The following is a 13,598-nucleotide window of genomic DNA, read 5'->3' as shown; positions in this document are numbered from 1 at the left end:
GTGGACGAAATAGCCTGGTTCATTTCCAATGGCACTTACGCACACTGCCACTAGATGGTGCAAACAGTGTGGGTGACTGGTCATTTTGAATCTTGGGATTATTGGTAACTGTTGACCCATCACTAACTGGATAATGGCAGACACGAGGGCTATTTCTTGATGGTGCAATGACCGTACTTATTCCCCTTCCCGCTCTAGCACAGTGTCCTGCAGCCTGGCACTCGGTGGTGGTGAATGCCTAAACACAAGACCACCAGTCGCTGCCTCCACAAACACATACCCCCCCCCCCCCCAAAAAAAAAGTTTATAAATCAACATTCAATCCAAATCGATCTCAAATGTTCCAAGTTATCTGGAATGGTAAATGCTTAAATTTGATGTAAGTGCAACAATAGTGGAGTGTGTTCAATTCCCTCAGTCTGATATCCCAGCCTGAACACCTGCCAGTCAATCCAACACTTTACTTTGCATTTCAAACCCCCCCCCCCACCAAATAAAAAAAACTGATCTTGGACATTTTTCTCCCATTTTAAAAATAAATACAATTCGGCGGAATAAACACATGAGACTTCTTCCCAAATGATGAATTAGAATCTAGTGCAGAATTGATCTTTTGTGTAATGTTTTGGGGGGGGGGGGGGGGGGGGGGGTGAGCGAATGAAGATCCTTTCAGGGATCAGGACGGGTCCCATTGACCGCGGAAGGTAGCAATGCGAACTCAGAGCCGGTTTTAGTTCATTCACTTTGATCAATGTGGCGGAGGCTGGGAGACTCTCTCCCGAGTCTCTCCGAGTTTAACAGCTGGGGGCGCTGGACAGTCGGTACCAGTGTCTGGGCAGACGGTGCCGGAGCCGCTTCTGTGCTCTCCTGCAGAGAGAGGGAGTGGGGGGGTGATGGATGGATGGAGGGGGAGCTCTTCACCCGTCTCTCTCTCTCTCTCTCTCTGGACCTAAGAAACAGCAGCTGAAGCGAGAGCTGAAGAATCTGCAGCTTGCCCAGGAGCGGAGGGAATCGTCCTGCAGACTGCAGTAAGGGCTGGCGGCAGCGTCTGTGTAACTGGCTCCTCTCTCTCTCCCTCTCTCTGTTTATGGACAGGCCATGGCCACCTTGGTCTGCAGGGTCCAGTTCCTCGACGACACCGATCCGTTCAACAGCACCAACTTCCCGGAGCCCACCCGGCCCCCGCTCTACACTTTCCGAGAGGACATCTCGCTCATCAATCAGATCGCGGGACTGCACCGACTGCTCCAGGCTCCGCACAAGGTAAGGACACCGGGGCCACACACCCAACCGGTCAGCCGGGGAGAAAGGCTCCGCTTGTCGGAGGAGGTGGGAGTTATTGATCAGTCCTGTTTGTGTGGAACATGGGGCAGGGGTGGCGGGGTAATAATTGATTAGCGGGTGGGGCTGTAATGATTAGTTGGGGGGGGGGTGTAATATTTATTTAGTCGGGGGTATAACATGGGGAGGGGGCTGGGGGTATAACATGGGGAGGGGGCTGTAACTTGGGGAGGGGGGCTGTAATGATTAGTTGGGGGGTGTAACATTGATTTAGTTGGGGGTATAACATGGGGAGGGGGTTGGCTGTAATTTATTAGTTGGCGGGTGTAACTTGGGGAGGGGGGCTGTGACTGATTATTTGGGGTGTAACATGGGGAGGGGGCTGTGACTGATTAATTGGGGGGTGTAACATGGGGAGGGGGCTGTGACTGATTAGTTGGGGGGTGTAACATGGGGAGGGGGCTGTAACTGATTAGTTGGGGGGGGGATGTAACATGGGGAGGGGGGTGTGACCGATTAGTTGGGGGGGGATGTAACATGGGGAGGGGGCTGTGACTGATTAGTTGGGGGATGTATCATGGGGAGGGGGATGTAACATGGGGAGGGGGCTGTAACTGATTAGTTGGGGGGGTGTAACATGGGGAGGGGGCTGTGACTGATTAGTTGGGGGGGGATGTAACATGGGGAGGGGGCTGTAACTGATTAGTTGGGGGGGGATGTAATATGGGGAGGGGGCTGTAACTGATTAGTTGGGGGGGATGTAACATGGAGGGGGGTGTGACCGATTAGTTGGGGGGATGTAACATGGGGAGGGGGCTGTGACTGATTAGTTGGGGGATGTATCATGGGGAGGGGGCTGTAACTGATTAGTTGGGGGGGGATGTAACATGGGGAGGGGGCTGTAACTGATTAGTTGGGGGGGTGTAACATGGGGAGGGGGCTGTAACTGATTAGTTGGGGGATGTAACATGGGGAGGGGGCTGTAACTGATTAGTTGGGGGGGGGATGTAACATGGGGAGGGGGCTGTAACTGATTAGTTGGGGGGATGTAACATGGGGAGGGGGCTGTAACTGATTAGTTGGGGGTATAACATGGGGAGGGGGCTGTAACTGATTAGGTGTGAGGGGTGTAATTGATCCGTGAAGGGGCGGTTAACTGTAATCGGTTAGTTGCGTTGGGTGGGTGGGGGTGCTGTCTCTGAGACTGGAGTGCTTGTTTTGGCTGGCGGAGGGGGTGGGGTGATACCTGCCGAGTCTGGTGTCACCTGTAGACTGGGAAGCTGGTATTGGTCCGTATGTTGGTGTGGAATTCCAAGCTGCGGGGGTACCGCAGTGCGGGTGCCGGCCCCTTGGGTGGGATGGGGGGGAGGGGGAATCTCAATCGGCAGCAGTTCCTGTAGCAGCTCGGGCTGTGTGTGTTTGGGGGGTACATTGCATAGGTACCGGGCTGCTTCCTAGAGGACTACCTTGGGGGGTGTAACATGGGGAACTGTGCATGAATGGGGAGGGAAGGAACTCATCCTTCTCATGTTTTTGTGAAGTGACCCCCCCCCCCCCCGTTGTAGCTGCTCCACTGTTTTAATTAAGTCTCCACATCTTAATTAAGTCTGATCGCGGTCTCTTCTAATCCCGATCACGTTTCCCTGAGTTAGTCCTGCCCACTATGATTCCGACTTTCTCACCAATGTCCCGAATTGACAACCAACCACGTGGTCGTTCCGAGTGACTGACTTTGGTTTCATCTGAGGAATGACTATTTTTAGCTTGCACGCTGGTTGGCACCTCATACTTGTACAACCACACGTTCCCAACCTCCAATGGGTGCAGGTAACTAGGAAAACATCCCTTTGATATTTTTTTTCATTCTCGAAACACGGTCACTGAATCTGCCAGACTGTTGTTTCAATATGTGTGGTGACCCTTGAGGTGGCAATCATGGCATGCATTGTTCCAGTATCCATTTAAACAGTCGCTTAACGCCCTCTGAGGCTGCACGCCCAGAGTTGGGGCATACATTGTGTGCTGTCAGCATTGTTTCACACCTCGCCAACGCAAATACATCTTTTAAAAGGCCTTTAATTCTTTTCCCATTTGCAACGTTATGTGAATGCTCCAGGTTATCTGCTCAGGATTCTTTTAAGTGAAGGGATATTACTCTTGATGCAAACTTGCTTCAATTAAGTTGTGAAGGCTTGTCACCTCGGCCGTATGGAAGTGTGCTTTTTTTACCAGGAGAAAATAACTACTACATATTTGGTCATGAGGGCATTATTTTGGTCTTGGATTGTGTGCCAGGCACTTGCCCTCATTGTTGAGGGTCCGGTGTGGTTGCGGGTCTTAAGCATGTCTGCGTTTGGTCACGAGTGATCCAGAAAGGCATTATTTGTTCTTGAGGGTTTTGGCCAAGGGTGGTATCACGACCAGTACAGGCTTGGAGGGCTGAAGGGACTGTTCCTGTGCTTTTCCTTCTATGATGCAGTTACAAGCATGTTTAACTTTTATGCCTTTGTACCCTGTTCTACAAACATTGTTCCTCTGACTGCATCCCTTTGTATATTTTCCCGCCTCATCCCACCATTGCAAGTCTCCTCCTCCTTTTAAGACACTACCTTAAAACCAGCCTCTTTTGGTTGCCCATCTAGTTTCCTCCATTTTAATGTATTTTATTTCATCTGCCCCTGACTGAAATGACTTGGAACTTGTTTTTAATTTTGCCAATTAATGGGAAATTATAATTTAGTGTCACAAGTAGGCTTACATTAACACTGCAATGAAGTTACTGTGAAAATCCCCTGGTCGGCACACTCCTGCACCAGTTCGAGTACACTGAGGAAGAATTCAGAATATTCAATTCGCCGAATAGCACGTCTTTCGGGCCTTTGTGGGAGGAACCTGGAGCATGGCAGGAAACCTATGCTGACACTGGGAGAATGTGCAAACTCCACACAGACAGTGACCCAAGCCGGGAATCAAACCCAGGTCCTTGGCACTATGAACATAGAACGTACGGTGCAGAAGGGGGCCATTCGGCCCATCAAGTCTGCACCGACCCACTTAAGCCCCCACGTGCACCCTATTCCTGTAACCCAAAAACCCCTCCTAACCTTTTTTGGTCACTAAGGGCAATTTATCAAGGCCAATCCACCTCTGACCTGCACATCTTTGGACTGTGGGAGGAAACCCACGCATACACTGGGAGAACGTGCAGGCTCTGCACAGACAGTGACCCAGCAGGGGATTGAACCTGGGACCCTGGCGCTGTGAAGCAACAATGCTAACCGCTGTGATACCGGCACTCCCAAATTTAGCATGGCGACTCCACCTGCACCACACATCTTTTGGTTGAGGAGGTGAGACCCACGCAGACACTGAGATAGAACATAGAACAGCACAGAACAGGCCCTTCGGCCCTCGATGTTGTGCCGAGCAATGATCACCCTACTCAAACCCACGTATCCACCCCATACCCGTAACCCAACAACCCCACCCCCTTAACCTTACTTTTTTTTAGGACACTACGGGCAATTTAGCATGGCCAATCCACCTAACCCGCACATCTTTGGACTGTGGGAGGAAACCGGAGCACCCGGAGGAAACCCACGCACACACTGGGAGGACGTGCAGACTCCGCACAGACAGTGACCCAGCCGGGAACCGAACCTGGGACCCTGGAGCTGTGAAGCATTTATGCTAACCACCATGCTACTGTGCTGCCCCTAATGTGCGATAATGTGCAAACTTTCACATGGGCAGTTACCCAGGGCTGGGATCGTACTCGGGTCCTTGGTGCCTTGAGGCAGCAGTGCTAACCACTGCACCACAACTTGGGACTTGTTTAGCATACTATGTAAATTAAAAACCATAGGTATGAGATATTCGATTACATGCTCCCCACTCACATTAAGTATCTCCACACATCATCTATTGTTGAAAATGAGCTGAGGGGAGTCTGCCTAAAATATAATCACATGCGACCATTTGGAGATGTTTTGGGGAGCTCACAGTGCTCCCCAGGAGGGGTATTGGCTGTGATGTAGAAATTTGCTACCCAACACTGACATGGAACCCCATGGATGGTCCATACAAGATTGGAACAGTTCAAGAGTTTGGGGCAGCAGGGTAGCATGGTGGTTAGCATAAATGCTTCACAGCTCCAGGGTCCTAGGTTCGATTCCCGGCTGGGTCACTGTCTGTGTGGAGTCTGCACGTCCTCCCCCTGTGTGCGTGGGTTTCCTCCGGGTGCTCCGGTTTCCTCCCACAGTCCAAAAGATGTGCGGGTTAGGTGGATTGGCCATGCTAAATTGCCCGTAGTGTCCTAATAAAAGTAAGGTTAAGGGGGGGTTGTTGGGTTACGGGTATAGGGTGGATACGTGGGTTTGAGTGGGGTGATCATGGCTTGGCACAACATTGAGGGCCGAAGGGCCTGTTCTGTGCTGTACTGTTCTATGTTCTATGTTCTAAGACAAAGGCACTGCCTTGGGACATCCAGGGATAGTCTATAAATGCAGCTATGCTGGTGATATGCACATCTAAGAATTTTGTTCTTTTGGAGGACTTTTTTTTAAGCTCAAATAGACCTGTATTGCCATCAAGAGTTTGAAATGGTCTTCGCAATTCAAATAGTTAAAAATTGCATTTCAAAGCAGGAGATCATTGTTCATAGTTTGTTCTTCATCAAAGTAGAGCTGTTTTTAAGATGTGGATGTCTCTGTCCATTGCTTTTGTACTTGTTGTAAAGTGAGAAAACAAGAATTCTTATGGCGGTTTGGCTATCCCAGCATCCATAGCTGTACCGAAAGCCCTTTATTAAAACTATCGGCTTGACTTTTCTCATTGAAGTTTCTGAAGTTCATCTTTCAGAAATTTGTTGTAGTTTCACTCGGTTATGCAGTACCTTGCTGAAATGGCCATTTATTGATTGACCCTATAGAGTAAATATTGTCTGGAGAAGATATTGAAATCTCTCATCAATTTGTGCGTGCACCGTTCAAAAGTTACTGCAGGGTTACTGAGTAAAGGATCTTCTCCCATCCTAACTTGAGGTGCTAAGGCTAATTGTGGCTCTCCCACCTTCGCTGAGATTCCAACGCTACACAAAAGAGGAATCGAACCTGGGTTCTTTTGCTTGGCTCAGCTATTGTTGACAAATTGATGTCAACATCATTGGTGTGCAATTTTCTTTTTTACTTTTGAGGCATTTTGATAGCATTGCTTTCAATGAGGTTGTGACTTACAGATGGGAAGGAGGTACAAGATCACAAATGTGAGATTGTGGGCACCAGTGGTCCGCCATTCTCATGGGAGAATTGGTGGTGGGCCCTCGACTAAGAAAGGAAAGGATTCGATCTCACAGAATCATAGAGTTTACAGTGCAGAAGGAGGCCATTCAGCCTATCAAGACTGCACCGGCCCTTGGAAAGAGCACCCCACCCAAACCCACACCTCCACACCCCATCCCTGCAACCCAGTAACCCCACCCAACCTTTTTGGAAAGGAGCAATTTAGCATAGCAAATCCAACTAACCTGCACGTCTTTGGACTGTGGTAGGAAACCAGAGCACCTGGGAGGAAACCCACGCAGACACGGGGAGAACGTTCAGACTCCACACAGACAGTGACCCAAGTCGGGAACCGAACCTGGGACCCTGGCGCTGCGAAGAAACAGTGCTAACCACTGTGCTGTCATGCTGCCCCGATATGCCTTTGTAACCATCTTTTATTGACCTGTCCTGCAACCTTTTGGGGATCTGTGGGTATTCACTCACTTCCTCTACACCTTGGTAGTCTCTCATTAAGTAATTGTTAATTCCTTTGTCTTGTTTCGCCAAATGTGTCGGCTCATTCATCTCTTTCTCGTGATGTTTTAGTGCGACGGGTGGGGAAGACACTGGTCCAACGCAGCTGACATTGGGGATAGCCACTGCTTTCTTCGAGGTGGATTTTTAGTGAGTCTTAAGAGCATCAAGGCAGGAGAATTTTTAGGGAGATTTCAGACTTGGCCTTGGGGGTTTCTGAAGCATAGATGACATTTGGGGGTAAAGGGAAGGTTTGGGAGAGTGCAAGAAGTTAGGGACACAAAGCTACGATGGAGGGTGTGGGAAGAGGTTAGCCTGAATTAAATACGCAGAAACTTAAGTGAGAGATTTGAGACCAGGATGCTGGATGAGCCGCACTTAGCGCTGGATAGGATACAGGCTGTAGAAGTCTGCAACAGCTGGAAGAGTAGAGTCGGGTAAAATGGATGGTATTGGGTCAGCAACCTGCTTTACGTTTGTTTAATTTTATAGAAGTCATTCAAATGACAAATGGTGACTTGGTGAAGAAAGATCCAGTGTTGTGAAGTACTATTAAGCAAAAAACAAATCCAATTTAATGGCTGTATGGTGCTGAATTGGCTTGTCATTTGACTGCATGGAGAATGGAATATCATCTGGGGGGGGGGGGGGGGGGGGGTTTAACCTCAAGTGACCAATGAGCCTCCTTTTGCCAAGAGCATGTCGATTTAGGGCAGTATTGCAATAATGTGTGATGCATTTTGTACATGACTCTTACGAACACTCTGGGCACACTTGCACATAATGAACTAAGACTGGTGCCAGAGAGGTGCTGGGAGCTGTAAAATTACACATAATTCAGGCCCTTGAACAGAACATGGGAGACAGTTGGGGGAGGACTCATTACGCTGCGGAATTGTACGGATCAGAAATAACTGGGGAGAATGTAACGGAGATCAGGATTTTTGATTTACTTGATGTTTCCTTCATTGAAATTACATTTCACTTGAAAATTTAGAATACCCCAAAGTTTTTCCAATTAAGGGGCAATTTAGCGTGGCCAATCCACCTACCCTGCACATCTTTGGGTTGTGGGGGGTGAAACCCACGCAGACACTGGGAGAATGTGCAAACTGCGCGCACAGTGGGCCGGGATTGAACCTGTGTCTCTGGCACTGAGACAGCAGTGCTAACTACTGCGCCACCGTGCCGCACCGCAGTAGCACTACCCTGTACAAAATAATCATCTCATCAGGGATGTTGATGGGCAGAAAGCTTTGGATAGGCACATTATTCATGTTGAGGGAGGTGGGCCAGCAATAGTGGAAGGAGCTGGGGCTGTTGCTACAGAAGCTGCTGCAAATGGGATTGTTTTTGCAGAGAGGAGGAGAGCTCATTAAAGGTATTTGTGTTAACTCTTGTCACTGGCTTTAATATTGGACAGCACTTCTTAAAACAATTGGGTCAGCGATCACCGATGCCTGAAGCAGATAATATATGTTGAGAGATGAGGTTGTTTGGACAAGGAAATCTGGAGGAGGGCAGCAGATAGTTTAGCGGTGAAAGAGCTCCTATATGTTTTCACTACGTGCGTGTGTGTGTAATTTTATAATTGTGATAGGACGGAGGAAAATGTCAGTCTGCATTCCACATGTCCTCCCTACATTGAAATGGGCTACTACAATATAACACCCACCATCTAAACGTCCAGCCTTACACTGATTAATGCCACATCAAGTAACTGGAGCACATTCAGTCATTGTGGTTCTAATCTGCCACCACCCAAAGTGTTGACTCCTTGTGGGCTTTTCCTCGCCTTCTTCCCGCACATTATTCATCCTTTGCTTATGTAGCCATTTTTCTTTTTGAGAACACTGATGTTGAATGATAGCAGGCTAATTTTCAATGTGGGGGGGGGGGGGGGCTGCTCTCACTGGACCATTAATCTTACTCTCATGACTTTCCTTGTACTCACAGTAAAAACATGGCGGGGGGGGGGGGGGGGAGGGGAGAAGAGAGTAGGGAAAAGGACGCTGATCAGTACTGGGGTTGCTAGTTGCTGCAGCCTTTTGTTTTGCAATTAACGTTTCGATTAATTGCTTGTAAGGTGAGTTCTTTTTCAGGGAATTGGTTGTTGACAAAGGGGTCTGAGAATGATATCCTTTGAATTAATTATTCCAATGGAGCAAATACGATTGCCGTTTTGAGCCTGCTCCACCTTTCGTATGATCGTGGCTGATCATCCAACTCAGTAATCTGTTACTGTATTTTTTTTTTACCCCCTCCCAATGTCACTTGATTCCTTTAACCCCAAGAGCTTTATCTGACTTCTTGAAAACATCAGCTCTTTTGGCCTCCACTGCTTTCTGTGGTAGTGATTTCCATAAGCTCACCAGCCTCTGGGTGAAGGAATTTCTCCTCCTCCTCGGTCCTAAATGGTTTATCCTGCATCTGTTGACTGTGACCCCTGGTTCTGGACACCCCTGCCATTGGGAACATCCTTCCTGCATATACCCTGTCTGTGGTGATATGCCTGTGAATAATATTGTATATAGTTAGCAAAGCAACCTCCAGCCAGATGGTGGCGTCAGACATCAGTCATGTGACATCCGACTATCACCAGTTGGTAGTAAGACGTACAACAGGACAGTCAGTGAGCACCCAGAGAATTCCAGTAGCCTAGCCTGTGTAGTCTTCTGTTTGTTGTTTTCCACTATTCATCAATAAACCTCATTCTAGTTAAGTCACCAGCAGTTCTATGTGCATCATTTCAATGACAAGGTCACAGAACACAACACCATCTAGTCCTGTTCAAACTTTATAGATCAGAATTTTTATAGGTTTCTGCGAAACCCCTCTCATTCTTCTAATCTAAACTCTTAGTGAATGCAATCCGAACAGACGCGATCTCTCCTTGTATGCCAGTATCACAATTCCAGGAATCAGTCTTGCAAACCTTCGCTGCATTCCCTCCAGAGTAAGAACATCCTTCTTCCAATAAGGAGACCAAAGCTGCATGCAATATTCCAGGTGTGGTTTCACCAAGGCCCTGTATAATTGCAGCAAGACATCCTGTTCTTGTACACTAATCCTCTCACTATAAAGGCTAACGTATCATTTCCCTCCTCTGCAAATTTGGAGAAATTCTAAGACTCATTTCTTTCTATTCTTTGTTTTTTGTTTGCCAACCAGTTTTCTATCCAACTCCATACACTACCCCCCAATCCCTTGCATGTTAATTTTACAAACGAGACCTGTGGGATCTTGTTGAAAGCCTTTCGAAAATCCAAGTAAACCACAAGCTCCCCTTCATCAACTCTTCTCTGGACATCCTCAGTAGGTTTGTCAAGCACATGATTTTCCTTTTGCAAATCCATACTGACTGTCTTTTCATGTCACTGCTTTTCAAGTGTTCTGTTATTGAGCCTTTTATAATGGACTTCAAAATGTCAGGAGGGCGCACATTCATTGCTCCACTTGGTAGAAAGGTTGGCCATGAGCTGACCTACTTCAAAAAAGGCTGCCCCACAGTGTTTCTATGCTAGGGGTGACCTTAAGGAGGCAATTGTAGGGCTTCCACCCCCTGAGAAAGGAAGTTCCATACTCGGGTGGCTGGCCAATCTGATGGACTGACAACGGAGTAGTCCCTGCAGCCTCAGGACTCTGCAATGACCACTGCTGGATCTGCCAGCACCTCTGTGAAGATCCATGGTTACTGGACATAGATGCAAGACCTGGGTTCACCAGGGAGAGAGGAGCCAAGGGAAGGACAGACACGAATGGGGTTCAGGTTTTGGGGCTGGGGAAAAGTGGGGGTAAGGTCTTTCTGAGGAGTGCATGATCATGATGGGCAGAGAACCCTGCCAACGTTGGTATTCTCTGATCTCTCTCTTTTTCACCTGAGATGGTGACGTAGTGGGCTGGCTTCCTTCATTATGGCTTCCCCAGCTATATGTATTATTGCAGTGGGGAAGGAAGTAGTCTATTGACTGGTCACTAATTGGCGAAGACTTCAATTGCTCTAAGCGTGTGAGGGCTGGGTAGGAATGTGGTGCACCAGCTACCCCATTTATTTTAAATGCTCCCTGCCTGAAAATATGATGGGGATGATTTGGGGGGGGGGGGGGGGGGGGAGGAAAGGAAAGGAAGAGAAGAGAGAGAGAGGACTGGTGCAAGGCTGTAAAAATACCCCACTGGAGTCTTGAAGTCTCTCAACAGCTGTCCTTATAAAATAACATTGGCCTAGATTTTCACTTGGCATCAGTAATAACAAGAGCTGGCAGATAAAACTCATTTTGCCCAGGCTTCAACATTTTTAAAAAATTTGCAGAAAGGCAATGGCGTTCTCCATTGTTTTCAATGCCAGCTAGTGACAGCCATGCCATTAAATTGTAAATATGTTTACTAAATGTTTTCATAGTATCCAAGCCACAAGAGAACAATCTTTAGGGCCTTGACTCACTTGCCTGTTTGAATGACATTGGGGGGGAAAAGGGAAAAGCACAAGGTCAAATTTTCCAAAACAATTTCATTGTTTTTTTTAAAAAAAGATTTTTGTTTTGTAAAGTTATCATGAATACTATGCATGATGGGCAGTATTCCCTTGTGTATGCGTGTATTACAACACTTTCTTCATGGTGTCACAAATCCTGGTCGCAGCACATCTCATAGAAACATATAAAATCCTGATGGGACTGGGCTGGCTAGATGCGGCCTTCATTTTTGAAGAATGTTCCTGATGTTGGGGATGTCCAGAACTAGGTGGTCACGGCCTAAGAATAAGGGGTAAGCCATTCAGCACTGAGATGAGGAAGAATGTCTTCTGAGTTGAGAGCCTGTGGAAATCTCGACAACAGAAAGTTGCTGGGGCGAGTTCGTTGGATGTATTCAAGTGGGAGCTGGACATGGCCCTTGCATCTAAAGGGATCAAGGGGTATGGAGAGAAAGCTGGAGTGAGTTTGCATGATATTGAAAGGTGGTGCAGGCTCGAAGGGCCGAATGGGCTACTCCTGCACCTATGTTTCTATCAACCAAGTGAAGGTTCCTTTTTTCTATCGTTGAGCAGACTAACAGCTTAAAGAGAAAGGTGTTGGCACAGAATTTAGTGCTGGTAATACTTTAAATCTACAGTCTAACCTCCACATATTTGGAGTATTGGAAGTTACATAAAGCAAATGACATGCAATAATTCAGTAGAATGGGTTAGAGCAATATTTATGCCATTGCGGGTCCTCTGATCTTTACTTTAACTTGCTCTGTGTTTTCCTGTTGTGTCAATGAATGCTCACTCCTTCAACCACCTTCACACATCTTGCAGTAGGAAAACCACCTCTGTTCTGCAATTATGCATAATTTTAAATGGAATATACCTGATGAAGCAGGTAAATGGAAAAGAAAATGCAACAGAGAGAGGGTCCCTCTTGGCCCTTCGTTGAAAAGCTGCAAAATCATGAAAGCTGAAGTCAAAGAGGATCGCTGATTGGGTGAAGCATGCTTCTTATGAGGTGGCTTAGTGGCACAAACTCCAGGAGTCACTTGCACTCAGTCACATAATCCAGGGAGAGTAGGGAATTAAGAAACTACAGTTGTGAACACGGCCTAGTCCATGCGAACTCGCCTCCCATCCATTGACTCTGTCTACACCTCCCGCTGCCTTGGGAAAGCGGGAAGCATAATCAAAGACAACTCCCACCTCTTGTATCTCCTGCCCGATGGAAGAAATTGGAAAAATCTCTCAACACGCACTAACCAATTCAAAAACAGTTTCTTCCCCTCTGTTACTAGACTCCTAAACCACCCTCTTAAGGGCTGATAGGATCTCTTCGCACATCCTTCTCGACTGAGTACTACACATGTGTGCTTCACCCAATGCCTCTCTATGTATTTACAGTGTGTATTTATGTTTTTTATGTATGGAATGATCTGCCTGGGCTGTACGCGGAACAATACTTTTCACTACCTCGGTACACATGGCAATAAAAAAAAACCTAATCCAATTGGTGTGTTCATGCGGGATAATGGTCACAAAACTAGCAAAAGGCTGTTAATGAATATGTTGTTGCAATCCCTATAGAAACTGACTGACAGGATTTCATGTCTTCAGACTTGAATGTTATATTTCTTATGGGCACCTAGTCAGTTCACAACAGTGGCTAAGAGACTGAACCATATGCCAGTGTTATGGTGGTGTGGAAAGATTTATTTATTCCAGGAGTGATAATATGAGAAACAGGGCTTGGTCATTTTAGAAACAAACTTTATTAAAATAAATAAAACTATATTTAAACTTTTAGTTCAACTCTAATATTACATATAGTTTCTTAACCTTAACACGCTAGTTCCCATTTGACAACACCTGCAACTGAACATGCTACTCTCGTGCCACTTTCACAGGCAATCAAAGGCAATTCTTACATTTACAAAGCAACTTTTCTTCTGATAGAGGCATTCATCTGAACCCTTTCCCAAAGTCTGCCTCAATGGCAACTTTCATGATCTCTCTGGTTGGTTTCCACAGCTATCTCCTGTAACTGTTTTTAAACC

At 47.0% G+C, this 13,598-nt stretch overlaps 1 protein-coding gene across 19 annotated transcripts in view; it reads left to right on the top strand.

Annotated features, from left to right (window-relative positions):
* The first annotated feature begins 918 nt into the window (after positions 1 to 918).
* The window catches only part of fhod3b (formin homology 2 domain containing 3b), a 678,530-nt gene continuing 665,850 nt past the window's right edge, over positions 919 to 13,598 (top strand). For 11 of the 19 annotated variants that reach the window (XM_038796767.1, XM_038796766.1, XM_038796768.1 and 8 more), the window contains exon 1: positions 921 to 1,263. In XM_038796767.1, the coding sequence (XP_038652695.1) occupies positions 1,099 to 1,263 (165 nt within the window). In that variant the 5' untranslated portion in view covers positions 921 to 1,098. Of the gene's footprint in view, positions 1,264 to 13,598 lie in introns of all 19 variants that reach the window. The other 8 variants (XM_038796754.1, XM_038796761.1, XM_038796755.1 and 5 more) reach the window with 2 other exon arrangements.

The sequence above is a fragment of the Scyliorhinus canicula genome, chromosome 5, assembly GCF_902713615.1.
Source record: "Scyliorhinus canicula chromosome 5, sScyCan1.1, whole genome shotgun sequence".
Taxonomy (NCBI): Eukaryota; Metazoa; Chordata; class Chondrichthyes; order Carcharhiniformes; family Scyliorhinidae; genus Scyliorhinus; species Scyliorhinus canicula.
The sequence above is the reverse complement of the archived record's forward strand: the minus strand, read 5'-3'. Positions and strand labels throughout refer to the sequence as shown.